This window comes from Carcharodon carcharias, chromosome 37 (genome assembly GCF_017639515.1).
Source record: "Carcharodon carcharias isolate sCarCar2 chromosome 37, sCarCar2.pri, whole genome shotgun sequence".
NCBI lineage: Eukaryota > Metazoa > Chordata > Chondrichthyes > Lamniformes > Lamnidae > Carcharodon > Carcharodon carcharias.
This window is the reverse complement of record NC_054503.1, coordinates 3,301,622-3,326,250: the sequence shown is the minus strand read 5'-3', so window position 1 is coordinate 3,326,250 and position 24,629 is coordinate 3,301,622. Positions and strand designations below refer to the sequence as shown.

At 49.0% G+C, this 24,629-nt stretch overlaps 2 protein-coding genes across 3 annotated transcripts in view; one reads left to right on the top strand and one right to left on the bottom strand.

Annotated features, from left to right (window-relative positions):
- vps51 (VPS51 subunit of GARP complex) overlaps nt 1–9,336 on the bottom strand; it is a 26,210-nt gene extending 16,874 nt beyond the window's left edge. Inside the window, exons 1-4 of the mRNA XM_041179913.1 lie at nt 9,315–9,336; nt 8,761–8,924; nt 5,934–6,063; nt 1,276–1,422 (exon numbers count right to left, since the gene is read on the bottom strand). Of these exons, the coding sequence (XP_041035847.1) occupies nt 1,276–1,422; nt 5,934–6,063; nt 8,761–8,919 (436 nt within the window). The 5' untranslated portion in view covers nt 8,920–8,924; nt 9,315–9,336. The remainder of the gene's footprint in view (nt 1–1,275; nt 1,423–5,933; nt 6,064–8,760; nt 8,925–9,314) is intronic.
- Nucleotides 9,188–24,629, top strand: LOC121272989. Of its 2 annotated transcripts, none has more exons than XM_041179914.1 (4): nt 9,188–9,400; nt 18,361–19,099; nt 23,446–23,545; nt 24,343–24,629. In XM_041179914.1, the coding sequence occupies exons 2-4, from the start codon at nt 18,446–18,448 to the stop codon at nt 24,417–24,419; spliced, it is 831 nt and encodes a 276-aa protein (XP_041035848.1). In that variant the 5' UTR covers nt 9,188–9,400; nt 18,361–18,445; the 3' UTR covers nt 24,420–24,629. The 2 variants fall into 2 exon arrangements, with proteins under 2 accessions (XP_041035848.1, XP_041035849.1); XM_041179915.1 differs by lacking the exon at nt 9,188–9,400 and adding an exon at nt 16,036–16,182.

The window sequence follows — 24,629 nt, the reverse complement described above, 5'->3', positions numbered from 1 at the left end:
AGGGATTAAGGTGAGTCTTTATAAGTCTCAGGTTCAGCCCTCAGCTGGGACAAGTGTGTCCAGTTCTGGGCACCACATTTCAGGAAGGATGTGAAGGCTTTGAAGAAAAGATTCACAAGGACGGTTCCAGGGATGAGGAACTTCAGTTACAAGGGGGGTGTGTGAGTGTGTGTGTCTGTGTGTGTCTGTGTGTGTGTGTGTGTGTGTGTGTGTGTGTGTGTGTGTGTGTGTGTGTGTGTGGTGGTGGTGGTAGGGGGCACAGTCAACCATGGCTTTTGAAAGAGAATTGGATAATTATTATACAAACATACGAACCAGAAGCAGGAGCAGGCCATTCAGCCCCTGGAGCTTGCACCACCATTCGATAAGATCAAGGCTGACCCGATTGTGGCTTCAACTCCACATCCTTGTCTCCCCCCCAATAACCTTAGATTCTTGACTAACAAGGGAGTCAATCTACCTCTGCCTTAAAAATACTCAATGACCCTAACTCTACCACTCTCTGGGGAAGAGAGTTCCAAAGGCAAATGACCCTCAGAGAAAACAATCATCTCCATCCTAAAGGGGAGACCCCTTAGTTTTAAGCGGTGTCCCCCAGCTCTCGTCTCTCCCACAAGGGGAAACATCCTTTCAGCATCCACCTCGTCAAGTCCCCTCAAGATCTTACATGTTTCAATAAGATCACCTCTCATTCTTCTCAGCTCCAATGGATACAGGCCCAGCCTGTCCAGCCTTTCCTTGTAAGATAAGCCCCTTCCCCACCATCCTAGGTATCAGTCGAGTGAACCTTCTCCAAACTGTTTCTAACACAATTACATCCTTTCTTAAAATAAGGAGACCAAAACTGTGCACAGTACTCCAGATGTGGTCTCACCAACACCGTGTACAACTGTAGCAAAGCTTCCCTATTTTTATATTCCATTCCCCTCGCAATAAACGACAGTAATCCATTCACCTCCCTTATCACTTGCTGCATCTGGATACTAACTTTTTTGTGATTCATGGGCCAGGACACCCAGATCCCTCTGAAACTCAGAGTTCTGCAATCTCTCTCCCCATTTAAATAACATACTGATATCATTTAAGGTGGGCGTGAGTGGGAGCAGCTCTTACGGAGGGGCAGCATGGACACAATGGGCAGGATGGCCTCCTCTGACGCTGCAGCCACTCTGCAGCTGGATGTTACAAGACGAAGCACAGAATTCGGAGTTGAGCTGCAGCAATTTTAAACGCTGCTCTTTGGCAACTGAGGACCACCCGACAGCGGCTGCGCACCTGAGAGTTTAGTGATCTGCTGATGCTGGTCCTGAAGGGTGTTACTGATGCGAGCACTGAACTCCGTGATGGCTGCCATGTTGGTCGCCAGGCAATCCATTTCGTCCTCCATCTTTTTGAAGTCATTCTTCATCTTCCTGATGGTGTCTGGAAAAGACAGCACTGACGGGTCAGGCGATCGTAACCAATATGGTAACGGGAGACTCGACAACGGGGCCCAGCTCGCGCACCCCCCACCAGCCACAAAGCAGCGTGTGTGAACACTGTAGGGTGGTGCCCACAGCAGGGGGCCAATCAGCCCATCAACCGGCTCCCAAAGAGCTACCTCGTCAGAATCTTACAGCACGGGAGCACGCCATTCGGCCTGTCGCGTCTGTGGCAGCCCTTTGAAAGAGCTGTCAAATTTAGTCCTGGGTCTCAAGTTTTCATCCCTGTAACTCTGCAAATCCGTCCTCTTGAGGCACATGTCCAAATACCTTTTGAATCTTATTCCAGCAAACCTCTGAGGTAGTGCGTTCCAGATCTTAACAAACCTTTGAGGTAGTGCGTTCCAGATCTTAACAACCCTCTGCGCGAGGAAACGTCTCACTACCCCTGGAGTTCCTGTGGCAATTATTTTTAAATCTATGACCTCCGGTTACCAACAAAATGCCAAAGGAAACAAAGTTCCTCCCCTCTTTACTGTGTCAAAGAACACCTTTATCAGATAACAAAAATAGAAACAGAAATACCTGGAAAAACTCAGCAGGTCTGGCAGCATCGGCGGAGAGGGACACAGTTGACGTTTTGAGTCCTCATTACCCTTCAACAGAACTAAGTAAAAATAGGACAGGGATGAAATATAAGCTGGTTTAAGGGGGTGGGGGGCGGGAGGGGGGGGGGTTGGGGGGGGGGGGTTGTTGGGACAAGCAAGCAGTGATAGGAAGAGATAACCAAAAGATGTCACAGACAAAAGAACCAAGAGGTTTTGAAGGTGGTGATATTATCTAAAAGAATGTGCTAATTAAGAGTGGATAGCAGGTCAAGCAAGGTACAGATAGCCCTAGTGGGGGGGTGGGGTGAAATAAGACTAAAAGGGCATAAAAGGTATAAATAAATGATGGGTGGAATACATTTAAAAATAATCTTTTTTAAGTCATTCTTCATCTTCCTGATGGTGTCTGGAAAAGACAGCACTGACGAGTCAGGCGATCATAACCAATATGGTAACAGGAGACTCGACAACGGGGTCCAGCTGGACCCTCACACCCCCCCCACACCAGCCACAAAGCGGCGTGTGTGAACACTGTAGGGTGGTGCCCACAGCAGGGGGCCAATCAGCCCGTCAACCGGCTCCCAAAGAGGGAGGAGGGAAAAGAAAAATCTATATAAATTATTGGAAAAAACCAAAAGGAGGGGGAAAATCGGAAAGGGGGTGGGGATGGAGGAGAGAGTTCATGATCTAAAATTGTTGAACTCAATATTCAGTCCGGAAGGCTGTAAAGTGCCTAGTCAGAAGATGAGGTGCTGTTCCTCCAGTTTGCGTTGAGCTTCACAGGAACAATGCAGCAAGACAGGACAGACATGTGGGTAAGAGAGCAGGGTGGAGTGTTGAAATGGCAAGCGACAGGGAGGTCTGGATGATGCTTGCGGACAGACCGAAGGTGTTCTGATCCTTTATTAGATCCTAAACTTCCCTACTCTAAGGACAATTTTATCAACTCTTTCCACCTAACTGAAGTCCCTCATCCTGGTCCCATTCTAGTAAATCTCCTCTGCTCCTGCACCAAGGCCTTGACATCCTTCCTAAAGTGCGGTGCCCAGAATTGAGCAATGCTCAGTCAGAGAGCCAACCGGCCACTTCTAAAGGCTTAGCAGGACTTGCTCATTCCTGGGCCCGATGTCCTTACTTACAAAGTGAAGTCTCCCATATGCTTTCTTAACTGTCTTTTCAACTTGGGGACTGATGGTGGCACAGGGGCAATGCCACTGTGCTTTAATCCAGAGGACCAGGATGATGCCCTGGTAGCCAATCCCACCATGGCAGCTGGTGGAATTTAAATTCAATGAATAGAATTTTTTAAAATCTGGAATTGAAAAGCTAGTCTGAGTGAAGACGACCATGAAAGTATCATCAATTGTTGTAAAAACCTATCAGGCTGACTCATGTCCTTTAGGGAAGGAAATCTGCCGTCCTTACCCGGTCTGGGCCTACACGTGACTCCAGACCCCCACAGCGACGTGGGTGACTCTTAACTGCCCCTCTGAAATGGGCCGAGCGAGCCGCTCAGTTCAAGGGGCAATTAGGGATGGGCAACAAACGTCCCATGAAAGAATTTTAAAAAACTTGTCCTGCCAACCTCAAACACCTGCAGCTCCCAGGTGTCCCTGTTCTTGCATTCCAACAATTTAGTGACGTTTAAGAGGCAGCTTGACAAATACACGTATAGGAAGGGAATAGAGGGATACAGACCCCGGAAGTCCAAAACGTTTTAGTTGACGGGCTATATGATCGGCGCAGGCTTGGAGGGCCGAAGGGCCTGTTCCTGTGCTGTACTTTTCTTTGTTCTTTGTTCTTATATTTATACAGCACCTTTAACATAATGAGACCCAAGTATTGCTAAAAGAAAAAAGGCATGTCGAAGTTTTTCGTCTTGCACTAATCAGGACACTTCACAAGAATACCAATATAAGCGGAAAACAACTATTTATACTGCAAGAGAAGAGAGCCTATCGGTTGGCAAGTGGACTCTGATTGGTAGAGGCATTGTCATTGAGAATGCACCAGTGATGGTGACTGACAGTTAACTGCCAAGCTTAGTCAACTGTCAGTCACCAACACTGGTGCATTCTCCATGGCAAAGCCTCTACCAAGGCAACAGTAAATCTCACAGATTTAAACAGACGCCTGGCAAAGCACGCCCTGGACAGTCACATTCAAAATTAGTCTTTTGCAGCTCTGGGTCCTTGCAGACAGCAACATGAGGCTTACAGGCTGGAGGCTTCTCACACTGGTTCAATCTTAAAATGCCTCTACCTTACACACAATCCCCTCTATACATGTCCTTCTCTTTGAATGTAAATTTTCCATTGTATCACTAGACTTTTAACTTTACCTCTGCTAACAATAACATCCTTTCATCCCACCAATTTTATTAGTAAGCTGAAAAAAAATAAACACATTGCTTGGCGTCTTCTAGCTAGGTGTAAGATTTCATCCGCAGTCTGGAATGGTTTCTTTTAACAAATGCAAATTTACACTTTACCTTCTACCCTCCTAATGTTTATCTAATTTACATCTCAAAAACTACTATACATCAAAGCAGCCAGACTAACTGGCTTTAATCTAATTAAGACACACACACAAACTCACATAGGCACAGACCCCACTAGAACGCTATTTTAAAAAATAATTTCCAATAACATTATAGGCATTACTATCTCTTCACAACACTAGCAAGTGATCCTCAGTATGAGATAAACTAAAAAGTGACCTCAAGCTCAAGTGATGGACAGGGGGAAGCTGACCATCCTGACATCTTGGATACTTGTCCTGTATTCATTGGTTAGAAAGGTTCAAACAAGTGATTGACATAGGGTAAACCACCAACCTTAGAAATAAAATATATTAACAAGTACTCGGAGGCACGGCGGGGAGGGAGGGAGGGAGGGGGGGTGGGCAGTCCCCGACAGGAAGCCACCTTCTTCAGATGGAAGATGGACCTGGGAAGAGCAAGGAAGACAGGGAAAGAGTTCTCTAACACTTTGGTTAGATAGTCATTTGGTAGCACAGAACTTGGGTATTGCTGAAAAAAGAGACATGTTGGAGCTTTTCATCTTGCACTCATCAGGGCAACCGCAAGAATACCAATACAAGGGGAAAAACAACAATTTACACTGTATACAAAGAGAGTGCTGATCGGTGGACTCTGATTGGTAGGGACATTGCATGGAGTACGCACTAGTGATGGTGACTGACAGTTAACTGCCAAGCATTGTTTGAAATTTAAGCCAGGCAGCTTGACCCTGATTGGTCAAGGCATTGCCCTGAGGAATGAACCAGTGAATGGCTGTCACTTATTTTGTTTAGCTGGAACAGGCGGAAAGTGTGCACACGTTCTTTCTGTTGTTCTTTCCTTGGCTAGAATGCTATCTCAAACTACCGAGATCAACATACACTGTGCCAACCATCCATTTATCCTCTGGGATCAGTGTATACTTTTACTGGCTATTGAGCTAATGCATCATATCTAAACGGCTGCTTCTTCATAAACTACCTTAAAATTGCTTGCGTATAGCTGACTACCTACCTTAGGTATCTGTGTGGCTTCCAAATCCAAAATCTTACACTTCCAACACCATTTCTAGTCAGACATTCTATATCCTGATAGTCCTCTAGCCTTTTGCTGCTAACCTTTAAATCAATGCTCCATTACTGACTCATTGGCCAGCAGAAATAGCTTATCTCATTGTGTGGCACCAAAGCCCTTCATAACTCTGTGAAGCTAGGCTTGGGATTATCAGTGATTCCCCCCACGGTCAAATGCAAGCTGACCCTCATTGCTTATCCTCACAGCTGTGATTCAGAGAGCGCCTATAACAAAACGCCAGTCAGCTCCATCAGGAGAGGAGGGGACCCCTCGCGAGTGTTCGCTCCTCCGGTGAAACCCCCCCAATACCTGTGGCTGATATAAACTTGTTGTAGTTTTCGTAGACCAGGGTCTGCATGTCGCTGTCGAGCGCTCGGATGTGCTTCACCATCTCAGCCTCGCCCTCCATCAGCTCCGCGAGCGAGCACTCTTTCCTTAGCTGTCACACACAAGAAAGGGACAACGAAATCATTAGTTGCACATCCCTCATCTCCCATTCGCCTTCCTAGAGCGTCGGCCTCTTGCTCCTCCATGCAGCCCTGACACAGGGACTCGCACCGTTCAGTGCCAACTGCCACCCAGTACAGGATAGAGCCAGAAGCTGGTGCCCTCCTGGCCTGTGTAACCTAACTCCACTCTGGCTGTGTACCTATCCACAGGGGCGTTAGTACATGCAGCAGGTTCACTGAGCATCATCCAGCTCAAAAATGAAAAGAATTCATCAGGCTTCCTCCCTTTCCGCTCTGAGGAGTTTCCTATTGTTATCTCAAAGTCAAGACTGCAAGTCAGGAACAATATCTAGCACTATCACACTGTTCCTCACCGATTCCCCTCACTCACTCACTCAGTATACTTTCATCCCCTCCTTCTCTGTATTGTTTCTGCCCTCTCATGCTTACTCTCCCTCTTTCTCTCTCACTGAGTTTTTGCTTCACTCAATGTTTCACCCCTCACTCCCCCTCCCTTCCTGCCTGGGGTTTCGCCCCCCCCCGCACCCCCCACCACCCTGGGGGTTCCCTCCCTGGGGGTTTTGCCCTCCCTTCCCTTCCTCCATGGGGCTTTCGCTCCCCTCCCTCTCTCCATGGGGCTTTCGCCCACACACCCCCTCTCTCTCTCTCTCCCTGCCTCCCTCCATGGGGCTTTCAAAACCCCCCCTTCCCTCTCTCTTTCTCTCCACCCACTCACTCCCTCCCTCCCTCTCTCTCCCTCCATGGGGGTTTTGCATGACCCCCCTCCATCTCTGGAGGTTTCGCACCCCCCTCCCTGGAGATTTCGTCCTCCCTACCCCTCCCCCTCCCTCGAGATTTCACCCCCCCCACCCCTCCCTGGAGATTTCGCCCGCCCCTCCCAGGAGATTTCGCCCCCTCCCCGCCCTTCCCAGGAGATTTCGCCCCCCCGCCCCCCAGAGATTTCACGCCCCGCCCCTCCATGCCCTGCCCCTCCTCCCTGGGGATTTCACGCCCCCCCCCCCTCCTCCCTGGAGATTTCGCCCACACCCACCTCCCTCCCCCACCCCCTCCCTGGAGATTTCGTTCCCCCCTTCATGGGGGTTTAGCCCCTCCCATCCTTCTCTCCATGGGAGTTTTGCCCATTTTGCCTATTTGCCAATCAATGCTGGCTTAGCCAACGACACCCACATCCACATGAATAAATATTTTTTTAAATTATTAGTGTTTCCAACTAGAATCACAAGATGTGTGTCAATTGTTGAAATTGACACCGTAGGGGGAACTCTGATGAGGCAGAAGATCCAATACAATTAACATTGTGTGTTGATGTTGATCAAATGTTGAACTGGCTCTATGTTCCTTCCTCAGCCAATGAAATAAATTAAGCAGTTTAAAGCGGGTTCACAATGAGCAGGTTCTAACCCTATCCAGGGAAATCACACTAAATATGAAATATAAAGTGTTAACCATTCACCACTAGTTTCCATCTGCCATTCCCTAACCAAGTGACCTTTAATCCCACCTGCTCCTACTGTACAAATAATCTGGTCAAGACATATAAAATCCCATGCAAAAGACTATGTATTCCTTGTATAGGACCCAAAATACGAGAGAGGAGCTTCGGGAATAAAGGATCCACAAGTGGCAATGAGGGTTCATAAATCCACGCAAAACAAAGTACTGGGCCTTAATTTCCAGAGAGATGGAATTATAATGCAGAATAATTGTGCTGAACTTGTAAAGGATCTTGTGTAAACCGCCCTGAGGGTTTCATGCTGAGTTGTGGTCTCAGGTATTGTGAAAGGGACATGGAGGCGGTGGAGAAGGTACCAAGATTATTCCGAAGGTTGACAGCAAGACTGAAATCATTTGCTTATCAGGAAAGACTAAACAAACTGGCCAGTTTTTCCTGTAGAAAAGTGAAGGGGCGGGGCAAAGGGTCATGATATCGGTCTTAAAACATGAGGTGATTTGATAGGGTAGAGGTAAGGAAAATATGTCCTGTTTTTGGGGACTCCAGAACTGTAAATCATAAATCTATGATCATTACTAATAAGTGGGGAGGCAGTGGTATAGTAGTATTGTCACTGAACTACTAAGCAGAGACCCAGGGTAATGCTCTGGGGACCCAGGTTCAAATCCCACATCAGCAGGTGGTGTAATGTGAATTCAATAAATATCTGGAATTAAAAGTCTAATGATGATCATTTTCAATTATCATAAAAACCTCCCTGGTTCACTAATGCCCTCTATTCCTTCTCTGGAGGACTTGCCCCCCCTCTCCCCTTCCCTGAGGGTTTCACCTCCCTCACTCCTTCCCTGGGGGTTTCGTCCCCCCTCCTCTCCCTCACTCCTTCCCTGGGGATTTTGCCCCCTCTCCCCCCCTAGGGAGTTTTGCCCTCTCTCCCACTCCCGCACTGAGGGTTTTGCCCTCTCTCCTCCGCCCCCCCCCCCGAGGGTTTTGCCCACTCTCCCCCTCCCACCCTGAGGGTTTTGCCCTTTCTCCTCCGCCCCCCCCCCCCCCCGAGGGTTTTGCCCCCTCTCTCCCCCTAGGGGGTTTTGCCCTCTCTCCCCCTCCCGCCCTGGGGGTTTTGCCCTCTCTCTGCCCCTATCTCACTGGAGGGAGGTAGGTGGATGGGGGGGGGGGAGGTGGTGGTGGTGGTGTGGCGAGGGGGCGGGGTTATCACCTTATTTAAGTAAAACTCAGGCTCGAAGTGGGCCCCGTCGATGTCCCCCGGGTCCAGCGGCTCCCGAGCGCCCTCATTCATCCCATAATAAAGTTTCAGCATCCCGCGGACCCGCCGCTTCTTCCCGGGGCCGGGATCAGCCTCCAGCTCCGCCGCCATCTTCCCTGGTGCAATAAAGTTTAATTGAAAATACACAATCCTGGAACAATAACGTTTAATTCAAAGAACAAACAGGCTGCGAACTCGGCGCATGCGCAGTTGCCATTCATGCAGGGGGCCCTGTGCAGCAGGGCGCATGCGGGCCGCCATCTTTATCGGGGGCAACGGGTGGCAAGGCCGCATGCGGGATCGGCATCTTTATGGGGGCAATGTGCGGCAAAGGCGCATGCGGGATCGCCATCTTTTTAGAGGGCAATATATGGCAAGGACGCGTGCGAGACCGCCATCCTTCTAGGGGGCAATGTGCGGCAAGGGCGCATGCGGGTCGCCCGCTTTATGGGGCAATGTGAAACAAGAACCCAGCTTCTTTACTTTCAAGACAAAAACAGAAATACCTGGAAAAACTTAGCAGGTCTGGCAGCATCGGCGGAGAAGAACAAAGTTGGCGTTTCGAGTCCTCATGAATCTTCAACAGAACTAAGTAAAAATAGGAGAAGGGGTGAAATATAAGCTGATTTAAGGGGGGGGGGGGTGGTGGTTGTGGAGAGAAGAACTCTGTAGTCTACATCAAAATAAAGGGGCTGTTAGTATTTCGCAAAACCATTTTTAGTTCTGCATCGTCATTAATTAATTGATCCTTCTTAAGCTGAAAAAATTTCTTTTTACTAATTCAGGGGATGTGGGCATCGCTGGCTGGGCCCAGCATTTATTGCCCATCCCTAATTGCCCCTTGAGAAGGTGGTGTTGAGCTGCCTTCTTGAACCGCTGCAGTCCCTAAGGAAAACAAAAACAGAATTACCTGGAAAAACTCAGCAGGTCTGGCAGCATCGGCGGAGAAGAAAAGAGTTGACGTTTCGAGTCCTCATGACCCTTCGACAGAACTTGAGTTCGAGTCCAGGAAAGAGCTGAAATATAAGCTGGTTTAAGGTGTGTGTGTGGGGGGCGGAGAGACAGAGAGGTGGAGGGGGTTGGTGTGGTTGTAGCGACAAACAAGCAGTGATAGAAGCAGAATATCAAAAGATGTCAACAACAATAGTACAATAGAACACATAGGTGTTAAAGATAAAGTTGGTGATATTATCTAAACGAATGTGCTAATTAAGAATGGATGGTAGGGCACTCAAGGTATAGCTCTAGTGGGTTTTTTTTTTATTTTATATAATGGAAATAGGTGGGAAAAGGAAAATCTTTATAATTTATTGGGAAAAAAAAAAAGAGAAGGGGGAAACAGAAAGGGGGTGAGGATGGGGGAGGGGACTCACGACCTAAAGTTGTTGAATTCAATATTCAGTCCGGAAGGCTGTAAAGTCCCTAGTCGGAAGATGAGGTGTTGTTCCTCCAGTTTGCGTTGGGCTTCACTGGAACAATGCAGCAAGCCAAGGACAGACATGTGGGCAAGAGAGCAGGGTGGAGTGTTAAAATGGCAAGCGACAGGGAGGTTTGGGTCATTCTTGCGGACAGACCGCAGGTGTTCTGCAAAGCGGTCGCCCAGTTTACGTTTGGTCTCTCCAATGTAGAGGAGACCACATTGGGAGCAACGAATGCAGTAGACTAAGTTGGGGGAAATGCAAGTGAAATGCTGCTTCACTTGAAAGGAGTGTTTGGGTCCTTGGACGGTGAGGAGAGAGGAAGTGAAGGGGCAGGTGTTGCATCTTTTGCGTGGGCAAGGGGTTGTGCCATAGGAGGGGGTTGAGGAGTAGGGGGTGATGGAGGAGTGGACCAGGGTGTCCCGGAGGGAGCGATCCCTACGGAATGCCGATAAGGGGGGTGAAGGGAAGATGTGTTTGGTAGTGGCATCATGCTGGAGTTGGCGGAAATGGCGGAGGATGATCCTTTGAATGCGGAGGCTGGTGGGGTGATAAGTGAGGACAAGGGGGACCCTATCATGTTTCTGGGAGGGAGGAGAAGGAGTGAGGGCGGATGCGCGGGAGATGGGCCGGACACGGTTGAGGGCCCTGTCAACGACCGTGGGTGGAAAACCTCGGTTAAGGAAGAAGGAGGACATGTCAGAGGAACTGTTTTTGAATGTAGCATCATCGGAACAGATGCGACGGAGGCGAAGGAACTGAGAGAATGGGATGGAGTCCTTACAGGAAGTGGGGTGTGAGGAGCTGTAGTCGAGATAGCTGTGGGTGTCGGTGGGTTTGTAATGGATATTGGTGGACAGTCTATCACCAGAGATTGAGACAGAGAGGTCAAGGAAGGGAAGGGAAGTGTCAGAGATGGACCACGTGAAAATGATGGAGGGGTGGAGATTGGAAGCAAAATTAATAAATTTTTCCAAGTCCTGACGAGAGCATGAAGCAGCACCGAAATAATCATCGATGTACCGGAGAAAGAGTTGTGGAAGGGGGCCGGAGTAGGACTGCAACAAGGAATGTTCCACATACCCCATAAAGAGACAGGCATAGCTGGGGCCCATGCGGGTACCCATAGCCACACCTTTTATTTGGAGGAAGTGAGAGGAGTTGAAGGAGAAATTGTTCAGCGTGAGAACAAGTTCAGCCAGACGGAGGAGAGTAGTGGTGGATGGGGATTGTTCGGGCCTCTGTTCGAGGAAGAAGCTAAGGGCCCTCAGACCATCCTGGTGGGGGATGGAGGTGTAGAGGGATTGGACGTCCATGGTGAAGAGGAAGCGGTAGGGGCCAGGGAACTGGAAAAGTTCCCTGGCCCCTACCGCTTCCTCTTCACCATGGACGTCCAATCCCTCTACACCTCCATCCCCCACCAGGATGGTCTGAGGGCCCTTAGCTTCTTCCTCGAACAGAGGCCCGAACAATCCCCATCCACCACTACTCTCCTCCGTCTGGCTGAACTTGTTCTCACGCTGAACAATTTCTCCTTCAACTCCTCTCACTTCCTCCAAATAAAAGGTGTGGCTATGGGTACCCGCATGGGCCCCAGCTATGCCTGTCTCTTTATGGGGTATGTGGAACATTCCTTGTTGCAGTCCTACTCCGGCCCCCTTCCACAACTCTTTCTCCGGTACATCGATGATTATTTCGGTGCTGCTTCATGCTCTCGTCAGGACTTGGAAAAATTTATTAATTTTGCTTCCAATCTCCACCCCTCCATCATTTTCACGTGGTCCATCTCTGACACTTCCCTTCCCTTCCTTGACCTCTCTGTCTCAATCTCTGGTGATAGACTGTCCACCAATATCCATTACAAACCCACCGACACCCACAGCTATCTCGACTACAGCTCCTCACACCCCACTTCCTGTAAGGACTCCATCCCATTCTCTCAGTTCCTTCGCCTCCGTCGCATCTGTTCCGATGATGCTACATTCAAAAACAGTTCCTCTGACATGTCCTCCTTCTTCCTTAACCGAGGTTTTCCACCCACGGTCGTTGACAGGGCCCTCAACCGTGTCCGGCCCATCTCCCGCGCATCCGCCCTCACTCCTTCTCCTCCCTCCCAGAAACATGATAGGGTCCCCCTTGTCCTCACTTATCACCCCACCAGCCTCCGCATTCAAAGGATCATCCTCCGCCATTTCCGCCAACTCCAGCATGATGCCACTACCAAACACATCTTCCCTTCACCCCCCTTATCGGCATTCCGTAGGGATCGCTCCCTCCGGGACACCCTGGTCCACTCCTCCATCACCCCCTACTCCTCAACCCCCTCCTATGGCACAACCCCTTGCCCACGCAAAAGATGCAACACCTGCCCCTTCACTTCCTCTCTCCTCACCGTCCAAGGACCCAAACACTCCTTTCAAGTGAAGCAGCATTTCACTTGCATTTCCCCCAACTTAGTCTACTGCATTCGTTGCTCCCAATGTGGTCTCCTCTACATTGGAGAGACCAAACGTAAACTGGGCGACCGCTTTGCAGAACACCTGCGGTCTGTCCGCAAGAATGACCCAAACCTCCCTGTCGCTTGCCATTTTAACACTCCACCCTGCTCTCTTGCCCACATGTCTGTCCTTGGCTTGCTGCATTGTTCCAGTGAAGCCCAACGCAAACTGGAGGAACAACACCTCATCTTCCGACTAGGGACTTTACAGCCTTCCGGACTGAATATTGAATTCAACAACTTTAGGTCGTGAGTCCCCTCCCCCATCCTCACCCCCTTTCTGTTTCCCCCTTCTCTTTTTTTTTTCCCAATAAATTATAAAGATTTTCCTTTTCCCACCTATTTCCATTATATAAAATAAAAAAAAAAACCCACTAGAGCTATACCTTGAGTGCCCTACCATCCATTCTTAATTAGCACATTCGTTTAGATAATATCACCAACTTTATCTTTAACACCTATGTGTTCTATTGTACTATTGTTGTTGACATCTTTTGATATTCTGCTTCTATCACTGCTTGTTTGTCGCTACAACCACACCAACCCCCTCCACCTCTCTGTCTCTCCGCCCCCCACACACACACCTTAAACCAGCTTATATTTCAGCTCTTTCCTGGACTCGAACTCAAGTTCTGTCGAAGGGTCATGAGGACTCGAAACGTCAACTCTTTTCTTCTCCGCCGATGCTGCCAGACCTGCTGAGTTTTTCCAGGTAATTCTGTTTTTGTTTTGGATTTCCAGCATCCGCAGTTTTTTTGTTTTTTGCAGTCCCTAAGGAGCCTTGGTGAATTCCTGCAGTGCATCTTGTAGATGGTACACACACTGCTGCTACTGTGCGTCGGTGGTGGAGGGAGTGAATGTTTGTGGATGTGGTGCCAATCAAGCAGGGCTGCTTTGTCCTGGATGGTGTCGAGCTTCTTGAGTGTTGTGGGAGCTGCACTCATCCAGGCAAGTGGGGAGTATTCCATCACACTCCTGACTTGTGCCTTGTGGATGGTGGACAGGCTTTGGGAGTCAGGAGGTGAGTTACACATCGCAGGATTCCCAGCCTCTGACCTGCTTTTGAAGTCACGGTATTTATATGTCTGGTCCAGTTCAGTTTCTGGTCAATGGTATCCCCCAGGATGTGGATAGTGGGGGATTCAGTGATGGTAATGCCATTGAATGTCTAATGGGCGATGGTTGGATATCTCTTGTTGGAGGTAGTCATTACCTGGCACTTGTGTGGCATGAATGTTACTTGCTACTTGTCAATCCAAGTCTGGATATTGTCCAGGCTTGCTGCATTTGGACATGGACTGCTTCAGTATCTGAGGAGTCACAAATGGTGCTGAACATTGTGCAATCATCAGTGAACATCCCCACTTCTGACCTTATGATGGAAGGAAGGTCATTGATGAAGCAGCTGAAGATGTTTGGGCCTAGGACACTACCCTGAGGAACTCCTGCAGTGATGTCCTGGAGCTGAAATGACTGACCTCCAACAATCACAACCATCTTTCTTTGTGCTAGGTATGACTCCAACCAGCAGAGAATTTTCCCCCTGACTCCAGTTTTGCTAGGGCTCCTTGATGCCACACTCAGTCAAATGTGGCCTTGATGTCAAGGGCAGTCACTCTCACCTCACCTCAGGAGTTCAGCCTTTTTGTCCATGTTTGAACCAAAACTGTAATGAGGTCAGGAGTTGAGAGGCCCTTGTGGAACCCAAACTGGGCATCAGTGAGTAGGTTATTGCTAAGCAAGTGATAGCACTGTTGATGACCCCTTCCATTACTTTACTGATGATAGAGAGTAGACTGATGGGGCGGTAATTGGCCGGGTTGGAGTTGTCCTGCTTTTTGTGTACAGGACATACCTGGGCAATTTTCCATATAGCTGGGTAGATGCCAGTGTTGTAGCTGTACTGGAACAGCTTGGCTAGGGGCGCGGCAAGTTCTGGAGCACAAGTCTTCAATACTATTGCTGGAAATATTGTCGGGCAGTATCCAGTGCCTTCAGCCGTTTCTTGATATCACATGGAGTGATTCAAATTGGCTGAAGACTGGCATCTGTGATGCTGGGGACCTCCGGAGGAGGCTGAGATGGATCATCCACTCGGCACTTCTGTCTGAAGATTGTTGCAAATGCTTCAGCCTTACCTATTACACTGATGTGCTGGGCTCCTCCATCATTGAGGATGGGGATATTTGTGGAGCTTCCTCCAGTGAGTTGTTTAATTGTCCACCACCATTCACGACTGGATGTGGCAGGACTGCAGAGCTTAGATCTGATCTGCTGGTTGTGGGACTGACTCACTTGCTGCTTATGCTGTTTGGCACACAAGTATTCCTTTTTGTAGCTTCAGGTTGACACCTCATTTTTAGGCACACCCTCCTGCATTCTTCATTGAACCAGGGTTGATCCCTGGCTTGGTGGTAATGGTAGTGTGGGGGATATGTCAGGACATGAGGTTACAGATTGTGTTTGAATACAATTCTGCTGCTGCTGATGGCCCACAGTGCTTCGGATGCCCGGTCTTGAGTTGCTAGATCTGTTTGAAATCTATCCCATTTGGCACGGTGTTAGTGCCACACAACACGATGGAGGGTATCCTCAATGTGAAGATGGGACTTTATTCTGTATGAGAGTGCTGATTGTTTGGCAAAGGAATCTGATTGGTAGAGGCGTTGCCATGGAGAATGTGTGTGTGTGGTAAGAACAGAATAGTTGGATGACAGCCCAGTAGTTAAGCAACGTTGGGCTTCAGTCATAATTATAATTGAAGAATAATTAATACTGGCAGGTCTCTGATAACCCTGGTAGAAAATGTTGACATCATTCTGCGCTTTTAAGCGTATTGATGGCCCCCGGAGTCAGAGGATCACGATGTTAATTGAGCGCTTAGCTGATGAACAGGGAGCATTGCTTTTGGGATCAAGACTTGCTCCAAATGATGCACTCGCTGTTTAGAGAGCAATTGAACACTGAATTGATGTCAACATTTTCTGGGAGGGATTGACGCCTCAGAATGACATCAGCGAAGGCTCCTGCACGTGCTCAAAACCACTGCACGTGCTCAGAGCGATCTCGGTGGCCATCTTTAATGGCAGCAGTGGTGGCGACAAACACAGTGACTAATCAATACGTAGTTTTATAACACGATTGGTTTCTGAACTTATACAAGTTAATACTGGGTTATATGTTCCTAAAGGGGATTTATGCTAAAGATTAATATAAAGCCTTCTTACAGGCTTTCAAGTTAAAATTCAAGACCTTGAATTGCTAAGAGGTCTTGTGGGGCAGTGGTAGTGTCCCTGCCTCTGGGCTAGCAGCTCTGGGTTCAAGTCCCACTTCATGGCCATGAGAGATGCATCCATATGTCAGCCTGTAACATTTAACATAACCTTCTCTCAAAGGGTCATGTGACATTGGAACCCTCCACCTCAAGATGTAGGGTCGTCGAATACTTTTAAGGCAGAGGTAGGTAGATTCTTTGTTAGGCAAGGGGATCAAAGGTTATCGGGGTCAGATGGGAATGTGGAAATCGCTAACACAAGAAGAGAGACTGGATAGGCTAGGGTTGTGCTCCTCAGAGCAGAGAAGGCTGAGGGGTGACTGATAGAAGTATACAAAATTGTGAGGGGCATGGATAAGGTGGACAGGAAGAAACTTTAAAACAAAAACAGAATTACCTGGAAAAACTCAGCAGGTCTGGCAGCATCGGCGGAGAAGAAAAGAGTTGTCGTTTCGAGTCCTCATGACCCTTCAACAGAACTGAGTGAATATTAGAAGAGGGGTGAAATATAAGCTGGTTTAATGTGGGTGGGTGGGGGGAGAGAAGTTGGGGGGGTGGTGTGGTTGTAGGGACAAGCAAGCAGTGATAGGAACAGATAATCAAAAGATGTCACAGACAGAAGAACAAAGACGTGTTGAAGGTGGTGATAATATCTAAATGAATTGCTAATTAGGAATGGATGGGAGGACACTCAAGGTACAGCTCTAGTGGGGGTGGGGTGGAAAGACTAACAGGACATAAAAGATATAGATTTAAAAATAATGGAAATAGGTGGGAAAAGAAAAATCTATATAAATTATTGGAAAAAACAAAAGGAAGGGGGAAGAGACGGAAAGGGGGTGGGGATGGAGGAGGGAGTTCAAGATCTAAAGTTGTTGAATTCAATATTCAGTCCGGAAGGCTGTAAAGTGCCTAGTCAAGAAATTTTTCCTCTTAGCGGAGGTGTCAATAACCAAGGATCATAGATTTAAGGTAAGGGGCAGGAGGTTTAGAGGGGAAAAAGTTTTTCACCCAGGTGGTTGGAACCTGGAACTCTCTGCCTGAGGGGTGGTAGAGGCAGGAACCCTCACAATATTTAAGAAGTACTTAGATGAGCATTTGAAATGCCATAGCATACAGGCCTATGAGCCAAGTGCTGGTAAATGGGATTAGAATAGAAAGGTGCTTGATGGCCGGCATGGACATAGTGGGCCAAAGGGCTTGTTTCTGTGCTGTATAACTCTATTGCTCTAAGATCCGCCTTGATCTTATTGAATGGCAGAACAGACTCGAAGGGCTGAATGCTCTACTCCTGTTCCTATATCCTATGTCCTTACGTAACTCCTTCCAATACGCCTGATGGCAAGCGGTAAGAGCAGGAGAGTTTCCTGATCAGCCATACTGATGGAGAATAATGTCGAGAAGATTGAAGTTATTCACTTTGGCCATAAGAATAGAAGAGCTGAATATTTTTTGAAAGGTGCGAAACTTGTAAGCGTGGATGTTCAAAGAGACTTGGGTGTGCTCGTACAAGGAATACAGAAAGTTAGCCTGCAGGTGCAGCAAGCAATTGGGAAGTCAAATGGCGTGTTGGCCTTTATTGCAAGGGGATTGAAGTGCAGGAATAAGGAAGTCTTGCTACAGTTGTACAGGGTTTTGGTGAGACCACATCTGGAACAGTGTGTGCAGTTTTGGTCTCCATATTTATGCAAGGATATACTTGGATTGGAGGCGGTACAGCGAAGGTTCACTAGATTGGTCCCTGGGATGAGGGGGTTGTCCTATGATGAGAGGCTGAGTAAACTGGGCTTATATTCTCTGGAGTTTAGAAGGATGAGAGGCGATCTCACTGAAACCGCCAAATTCTGAAGGGGTTGTGATAGGGTGGACGCTGAGAGATTGTTTCCGCTGGTCGGGAAATCTAAAACACAGGGGCCCCAGTGTCAGGATCGTTTAGGACTGAGACGAGGAGGGTTGTGAATCTTTGGGATTCTCTACCCCAGAGGATTGTGGATGCTCCATTGTTGAATATGTTTAAGGCTGTGGGATAGACAGATTTTTAGTCTCTCAGGGAATGAAGGGATATGAGGAGCGGGCGGGAAAGTGGAGTTGAAGCCCAAGGTCAGCCATGATTGTACTGAATGGCGGAGCAGGCTCGATGGGCCGAGTGGTCCACTCCTGCTCCTGTTTCCGGTGTTCTTGGATGTCCTATGTCTTGTCAGTGCCAGAGGGCCACCAGGTACTTAATTCTGTCAATTCCTACCAGTCCATTGCATATCTCAGACAACATGGTCAGTTTTATTTCGTTCCACCCTTTGTCTTCATTGTTAGGGCACTCATGCCGCAATGAGTTGCATGAATTGTTTGACTATTTCCTTTGGCAGCTTGTTCCCTTGTGGGATTGTTCTTGGGAAGAACGATTGTTGACGCCCTGGCCTGGAAACAAATGGTCTTTGTAGTTCGGGGTGGATGACTATCTATCTGACCATCTACATCAATGACTTAGATGAAGAGACACAGAGTGATGTATCAAGGTTTGCTGATGATACTACACCAAGCTGCGGGGAGGACACAGAGAGGCTGCAAAGAGATATAGGCTCTTCTGGGAGGACCTTGTTTGCCCGGGGACACAATGGGAATCGCCCCTGGAGAACCAGGATGTGGGCTCACCCTACTTTAAGGGGGCAGCCTACACACATTGCCTACAGGCAACCCCGCAGTTGGGTCACAATCGCGACTCACCGGACAGGTTCTGTTGCCATCGCGGCATTCTGTTGCCGCGCCAACGGTATGTTAGGCGGGTCCTCGTCTACCTCGACACTCCAAAGCTTCCCCGACGGCCTTCCCGAAAGGAGCGTTGTACCTCATTTGCCAATGGACAGTCAAGAGAAACCCAGTATAGAAACCGAATCAGTTCACATCGGGTCAGAGCATGTTGGCATCGGAAAGGCGAGCTGGATACAATGGTTCTATTTCTTGCACGTCCAGAAGAAAAAGTGGTTCATCCTCCTATCCTTCGTTTTCTGCTTCGTTCACTTTGGGATCTTGTGCAATGACATCATAGCTCACTCGGTTACAGAGTCCTTTCTAAGTTGGAGCCACGCATTCACTGTTGCGCTGCTGGTATGTCGCCTTTTCTTTTATTATATTCATGAGGATGTGGGCATCGCCGGTCCCTTGTTCAGAGGGGGCATGTAAGAGTCAACCAGGTCGCTGTGGGGTCTGGAGTCATATGTAGGCCCAGACCGGGTAAGGACGGCAGATTTCCTTCCATAAAGGGGGCATTAATGAACCGGATGGGGTTTTTATGACAATCGGCGATGGTTTCACCGATTTTTATTGAATTCAAATTCCACCATCTGCCGTGGTGGGATTCGAACCCGGGTCCCCAGAGCATTAACCCCTGGGTTTCCGCATTACTGGTCCAGTGACAATAGCGCTACGCCACCGCCTCCCCCCTGCTTAACCCTCAGAACCTCCCAATACCACCTCGCACCCCTCCACCACCCCCATCATCCCAAGTTTCAAGTTTTAGCCAGGTAATCATGCCAAGAAGCTATCCGGCTGTGTGGGGAATCACAGCCCCATCTCTTTGCCACCACCGCCTCCCCCCTACTCACCCTGAAACCTGTCACAACAGAGGCTGCTGCCGTGAGCACTCAGCCAGAGGTGAGCGACCTCACCACTGACTGGTTTCGGCTATCCCCGAGAGCCTGCAAGGCTCAGTGCCAATGCATGTGGGGGAGGGGGGGGGGTGGAGAGAGAGGAGACCTGGCAGTGGTAAAGCAGTGGGACTGCCCTGTCCTCATTCAGCGGTGGCACTGTGAAGGGACCAGGCACCAAGTGTTGGACACCTCCACTGTCCAGTGGAGCGGGAGGGATCGAGTGGCTGTGGGGCGTTGGGGGGGGGGGGGGGGGAAGAGAGGCGGAAGGAAGGGTTGGAGGCGGACAATGCTAAAGTTGGGTTTGAAAATTCTGCGAAGAGGGAAACACTATAATAGTCGAGCGCAGGGTCCCGCAGTTTGAGATTTTGGGTGGTGGAGAGAAAGAATGAGTTAAAGCCAGAGGGTTGAAGATCCCATGGGACAGTGGTCACTGGAGAGATTAGCAGCACTGACCGTAACAGTTTCAGTGGAAGTAGGTGGGAAAGAGAGGGATATGTAAGTTGGGGGTACAGAGCAACTAGAATTATCTCCAGGTCAGAGAACATAAGGAATAGCAGCAGGAGTAGGCCATTCGGCCCCTCAAGCCTGCCCTGCCATTCAATAAGATCGTGGCTGATCTGCCCCAGGCCTCAATTCCTCTTTCGTGCCAGCTCCTCATAGCCCTCAACTCCCCGATACTTCAAAAATCTACCTCCTCTTTAAATGCTTTGTGATCTAGCCTCCAAACCTCTCTGAGGTAGAGAATTCCACACAACCACTATCCTCAGAGAGAAGAAATTCCTTTGTGCCTCAGTTTTAAATGAATGCCCCCTTATTCTGTAACCATGTCCCCTAGTTCAAGATTCCCCCACTAGTGGAAACATCTTCCTCACATCTAACCTGTCAAGCCTGGTCAGAATCTAGTACGTTTCAATAAGATCATCCCTCATTCTTCTAAACACTAATGAATAAAGGCCTAACCTGTTTGGCCGTTCTTGATAAGTCAACCCCTTCATCCCAGGAATCAGCCTAGTGAATCTCTTTTGAACTGCCTCCAATGCCAGTCTATCCTTTCTTAAATACGGGGACCAAAACTGTACACAGTACTCCAGGTGCAGCCTCACCAACACCCTGTACAGTTGTAACAAGATTTCCCTATTTTTAAAGTCCAATTCCTAGCAATACAGGCCAAAATCCAATTTGCCTTCTTAATTACAAGCTGCACCTGCATGCTAACTTTTTGTGTTTCATGCACAAGAACACCCAGATCCCTCTGCGCTGCACTTTTTTGGAGTCTCTCTCCATTTAAGAGAGATTAGAACTCTCTCTTCCACAAATGGCAATTGCTTCTATTTGCCTGTACATTGTTCTCTGGGAAAAGCTGCCTATACGTCACAGAATATGACAATGACTATTTGTTTCTGGAACAAAATCAGCATTGATGCCAGATCATTTGTAAAGTTTAAATCTGAGGCTGATGAATTTTCACTCGCCTTAAAGTATAACGGAATATGGGGGCGAAGTTGGATTTAGATCATAAGTCAGCCATGATTTGATGGAACGGCAGCAACAAACTCAAGGGGCTGAATGGCCTTCTTCCATTCCTAGCCAGGTCCCAGGTTTAGGCGGATAGCTAATGGGGATAAGATGGCATAATTGGCCTCAGTCACACATGCTGGAAAAGGCAGTGTGCAGGTGTGGGTCAACAGATGGCACAAGGCTACAACGGACCACTCACCCCAGTATCAAGCTGACCCTCGGCCCGTGTGCCTGCGGGCAAGATACCAGCCGAGGCACACAGCTCGTTAGCTCCAGTGACGAGGTAGGGTCTTCACCAGAGAGAGAGAGAGAGCGCCAGAGACAGAGGCAGAGAGAGAGAGAGACAGAGACAGAGCAAGACAGACAGAGACAAAGGCAGAGAGAGGGCAAGAGAGAGAGAGAGAGGTCAAGAGAGAGAGAGATCAAGAGAGAGAGGGCAAGAGACAGCCAGAGAGGGCGAGAGACAGCCAGAGACAGAGACAAAGAGAGCGAGACAGACAGAGAGGGAGAGAGAGAGAGAGCAAGAGAAACAGAGAGAAAGAGAGAGAGACAGAGACGGCCAGGGAGAGACGGAGATAGGGAGAGGGAGAGACAGAGAGATTGTCAGAGAGAGACAGTCAGAGAGACAGAGAGAGAAAGAGAGAGAGAGAGACAGACAGACAGGGAGATTAAGAGAGAGAGCACCAGAGACAGAGACACAGCCGGGCAGAGACACAGAGGCAGAGAGACAGAGCAAGACAGACAGAGAGAACACAGAGACAGAGAGAGAAGGCGAGAGACAGATGGATAGGGAGATGGATAGAGAGACGGAGAGAGACAGACAGAAAGAGACAGAGAGAGAGACAGAGAGCCAGAGACAGAGAGAGAGGCAGAGAGAGACATACAGAAAGAGACAGAGAGAGACTGAGAGAGAGAAAGAGAGGGAGAGGAAGAGACAGAGGGAGAGGGGGACAGGGAGAGAAAGAGGCAGAGAGACACACACAGAGACAGAGAGGGAGAGGGAGAGGGAGAGGGAAAGAGAGAGAGCCAGAGACAGAGAGGCAGAGAGAGACAGAGAGAAAGGGAGACAGAGAGAGCAAGAGACAGAGAGGGAAGGAGATTGAGAGAGAGAAAGCCAGAGACAGCCAGAAAGAGAGAGACACAGGCAGAGAGAGACAGAGACAGAGGCAGAGATAGAGAGACAGAGCAAGATGGACAGAGAGAGAGAACACAGAGACAGAGGCAGGGAGAGATAGATAGAGACAGACAGAGAGGGCAAGAGACGGATAGAGAGGCAGAGAGGGAAAGAGACAGGGAGAGATTGAAAGAGAGACAGAGACGGACAGGGGGAGATGGACAGAGAGAACAAACATGGGGGTTTAAAAGAAACCATTTCTCCTCGATGGGCTGCACCCAGAATCAGTTGCTGTAAATGGTGTGAGTCCCTGGCCGGAAGTCCAGCCTACATATTACCACTAAGGTAAAAGCAAAATACTGCGGATGCTGGAAATCTGGAACAAAAACAAAAACAGCCGGAAAAACTCAGCAGGTCTGACAGCATCTGTGGAAAGGGACACAGTTAACGTTTCGAGTCCGTATGACCCTTCATCAGAACTGAGGAAGGGTCATACGGACTCGAAACGTCAACTGTGTCCCTCTCCGCAGATGCTGTCAGGCCTGCTGAGTTTTTCCAGCTATTTTTGTTTTGGCGTTACATATTACCATGCATGGTTACACTCAGAATCATAGCCGGATTTGATTCAGTTAGTACCAGAAAAGGAACAGGTTTGCATTTTATTAGAGATTCATAAATACAAAGAGTCAGAAAACACACGCAAAAAAACTCCTGAAAGGCAAAAAACAAAACTTGCATGATATATATATTTTCCTTAATAAACTTTATTAGATTAACGAAGATTGCCTTTAACCCTTGCAGGGTGTGTCACTGCCCTACCATTTTAATCAGTGGCGACAGATTTGATGAACTCCAATTTGGTTTAGTGTTTGGCAGCCTGGGGAGGGAAGGGGGAAGATTCAGGGCAGTGGCCAAAGCCACAGCGCTGGACGAAGGGAAAATGCATTGTTTGGGGTGGGTGGGGGGGCACTGGACGAAGGGAAAATGCATTGGTGGGGGAGGGGGCTACGTTTAGGGCGAGGGATTAAACCAGGTGCCCCCGCACACCCCAACTCCTTCAAGAAAAATAGAAAGCATTTGGTCCCCTGGACATTGTGACTTGGAAGTGAACTGTAGTGCAGATGTTTCAAGAGGAATGTGGTACACCGGCCTTCTCTTTCATTCCCTTGTAGATGTCGCACGTGGCTAGTTTTTACTGGGCTATTTTGGGAGCTATTTACTCCATGCAGGGTGGAGTCAAGCACCTTTACCTCCTCGCTCTATCATCGGCCGGTAAGTGCAGGGAGGGAGGGAGGGAGGGGGTTGCTGGGGGAGGAAGGGCTGTCACCTCAAAGCTGCGGCTGCTAATCTCCCCACCTCGTAGCCCGGGGGGGAAGGGGGTTGAGCCGCCCTGAACGGACGGGTTCCCTGGCTAACGCAGGGAGAGAAACAGGACCGGTCTGTGCTGTCAGGCACCATTCTGCAGGAGAGGCAGGAGGGACAGAGCGGTTATTCAGCAAGGGGAACGTGAACTGGAGCCCCTGCTCCGCAGCCAAAACAAAAAAAGCCTGCACAGTCACAGCGCTGCCGACTGCCGGGGGCTTTTAACCGTGGGGGGGACGGGGCAGGCAGCAGGGTACAGTCCGCTGGAGGAGAGCAGTCCTCTCAAGTTTAGCCACTACATGGCTGGGTGGGAGCCAGCGATCGGGGTCAACGGCAACTCTAAGCAGAGCGAGAGGGGCCATTGAGCAGAGATTCATTCAGATGTGGAATGCCAGCTCCAAAGGGATTGGGGGGGGGCGGGGAAAGCGGGTTCATGTACAGCTGAACGGGTACACGGTTAGAAAAGAGAAACCATTTAATAGGTTCTGGTGGCGTGTTGTGGGGTTGCGGGGGAAGCAGGGAGTAAGAGCAAGCGGGCTGAATGGTCTTCTTCCAGCATGGTTAACATTTTGGAAGGGTCCTCACCTGCAAGTCCAAGTACCCCTGCTTTGTTAGTCATTCACCTATGACCCTCATCTCTCTCTCTCTTCTTCCCCCTACCCTCACCCACACCCACTGCCCCCCACCCACTTTCCTTTTCTCTCCAGTTCTGAATTTCTGGGTCTTCCTGGGACGAACCTTGTTCGAGTTGGAAATCATCAAGTTCAGGGAGGAGGTCTACTGATCCGGAGTGGAGCCCTGGTTGAGCGAAGAGGCGTCCCCACACCTATCTCTGCTATCTCTCCACACCAGTTACACCCCCCCACCGGACAGCTGTCTCTTTTTACCAGCCGCGTCCAGACTGCACTGGTCCCCACACCCCGCATAGCCGCGCCTGAAGGATTATTTAACAGCGGGTGTCTATAATAAAGTGCGTTTTATTTTTTGAGATCCT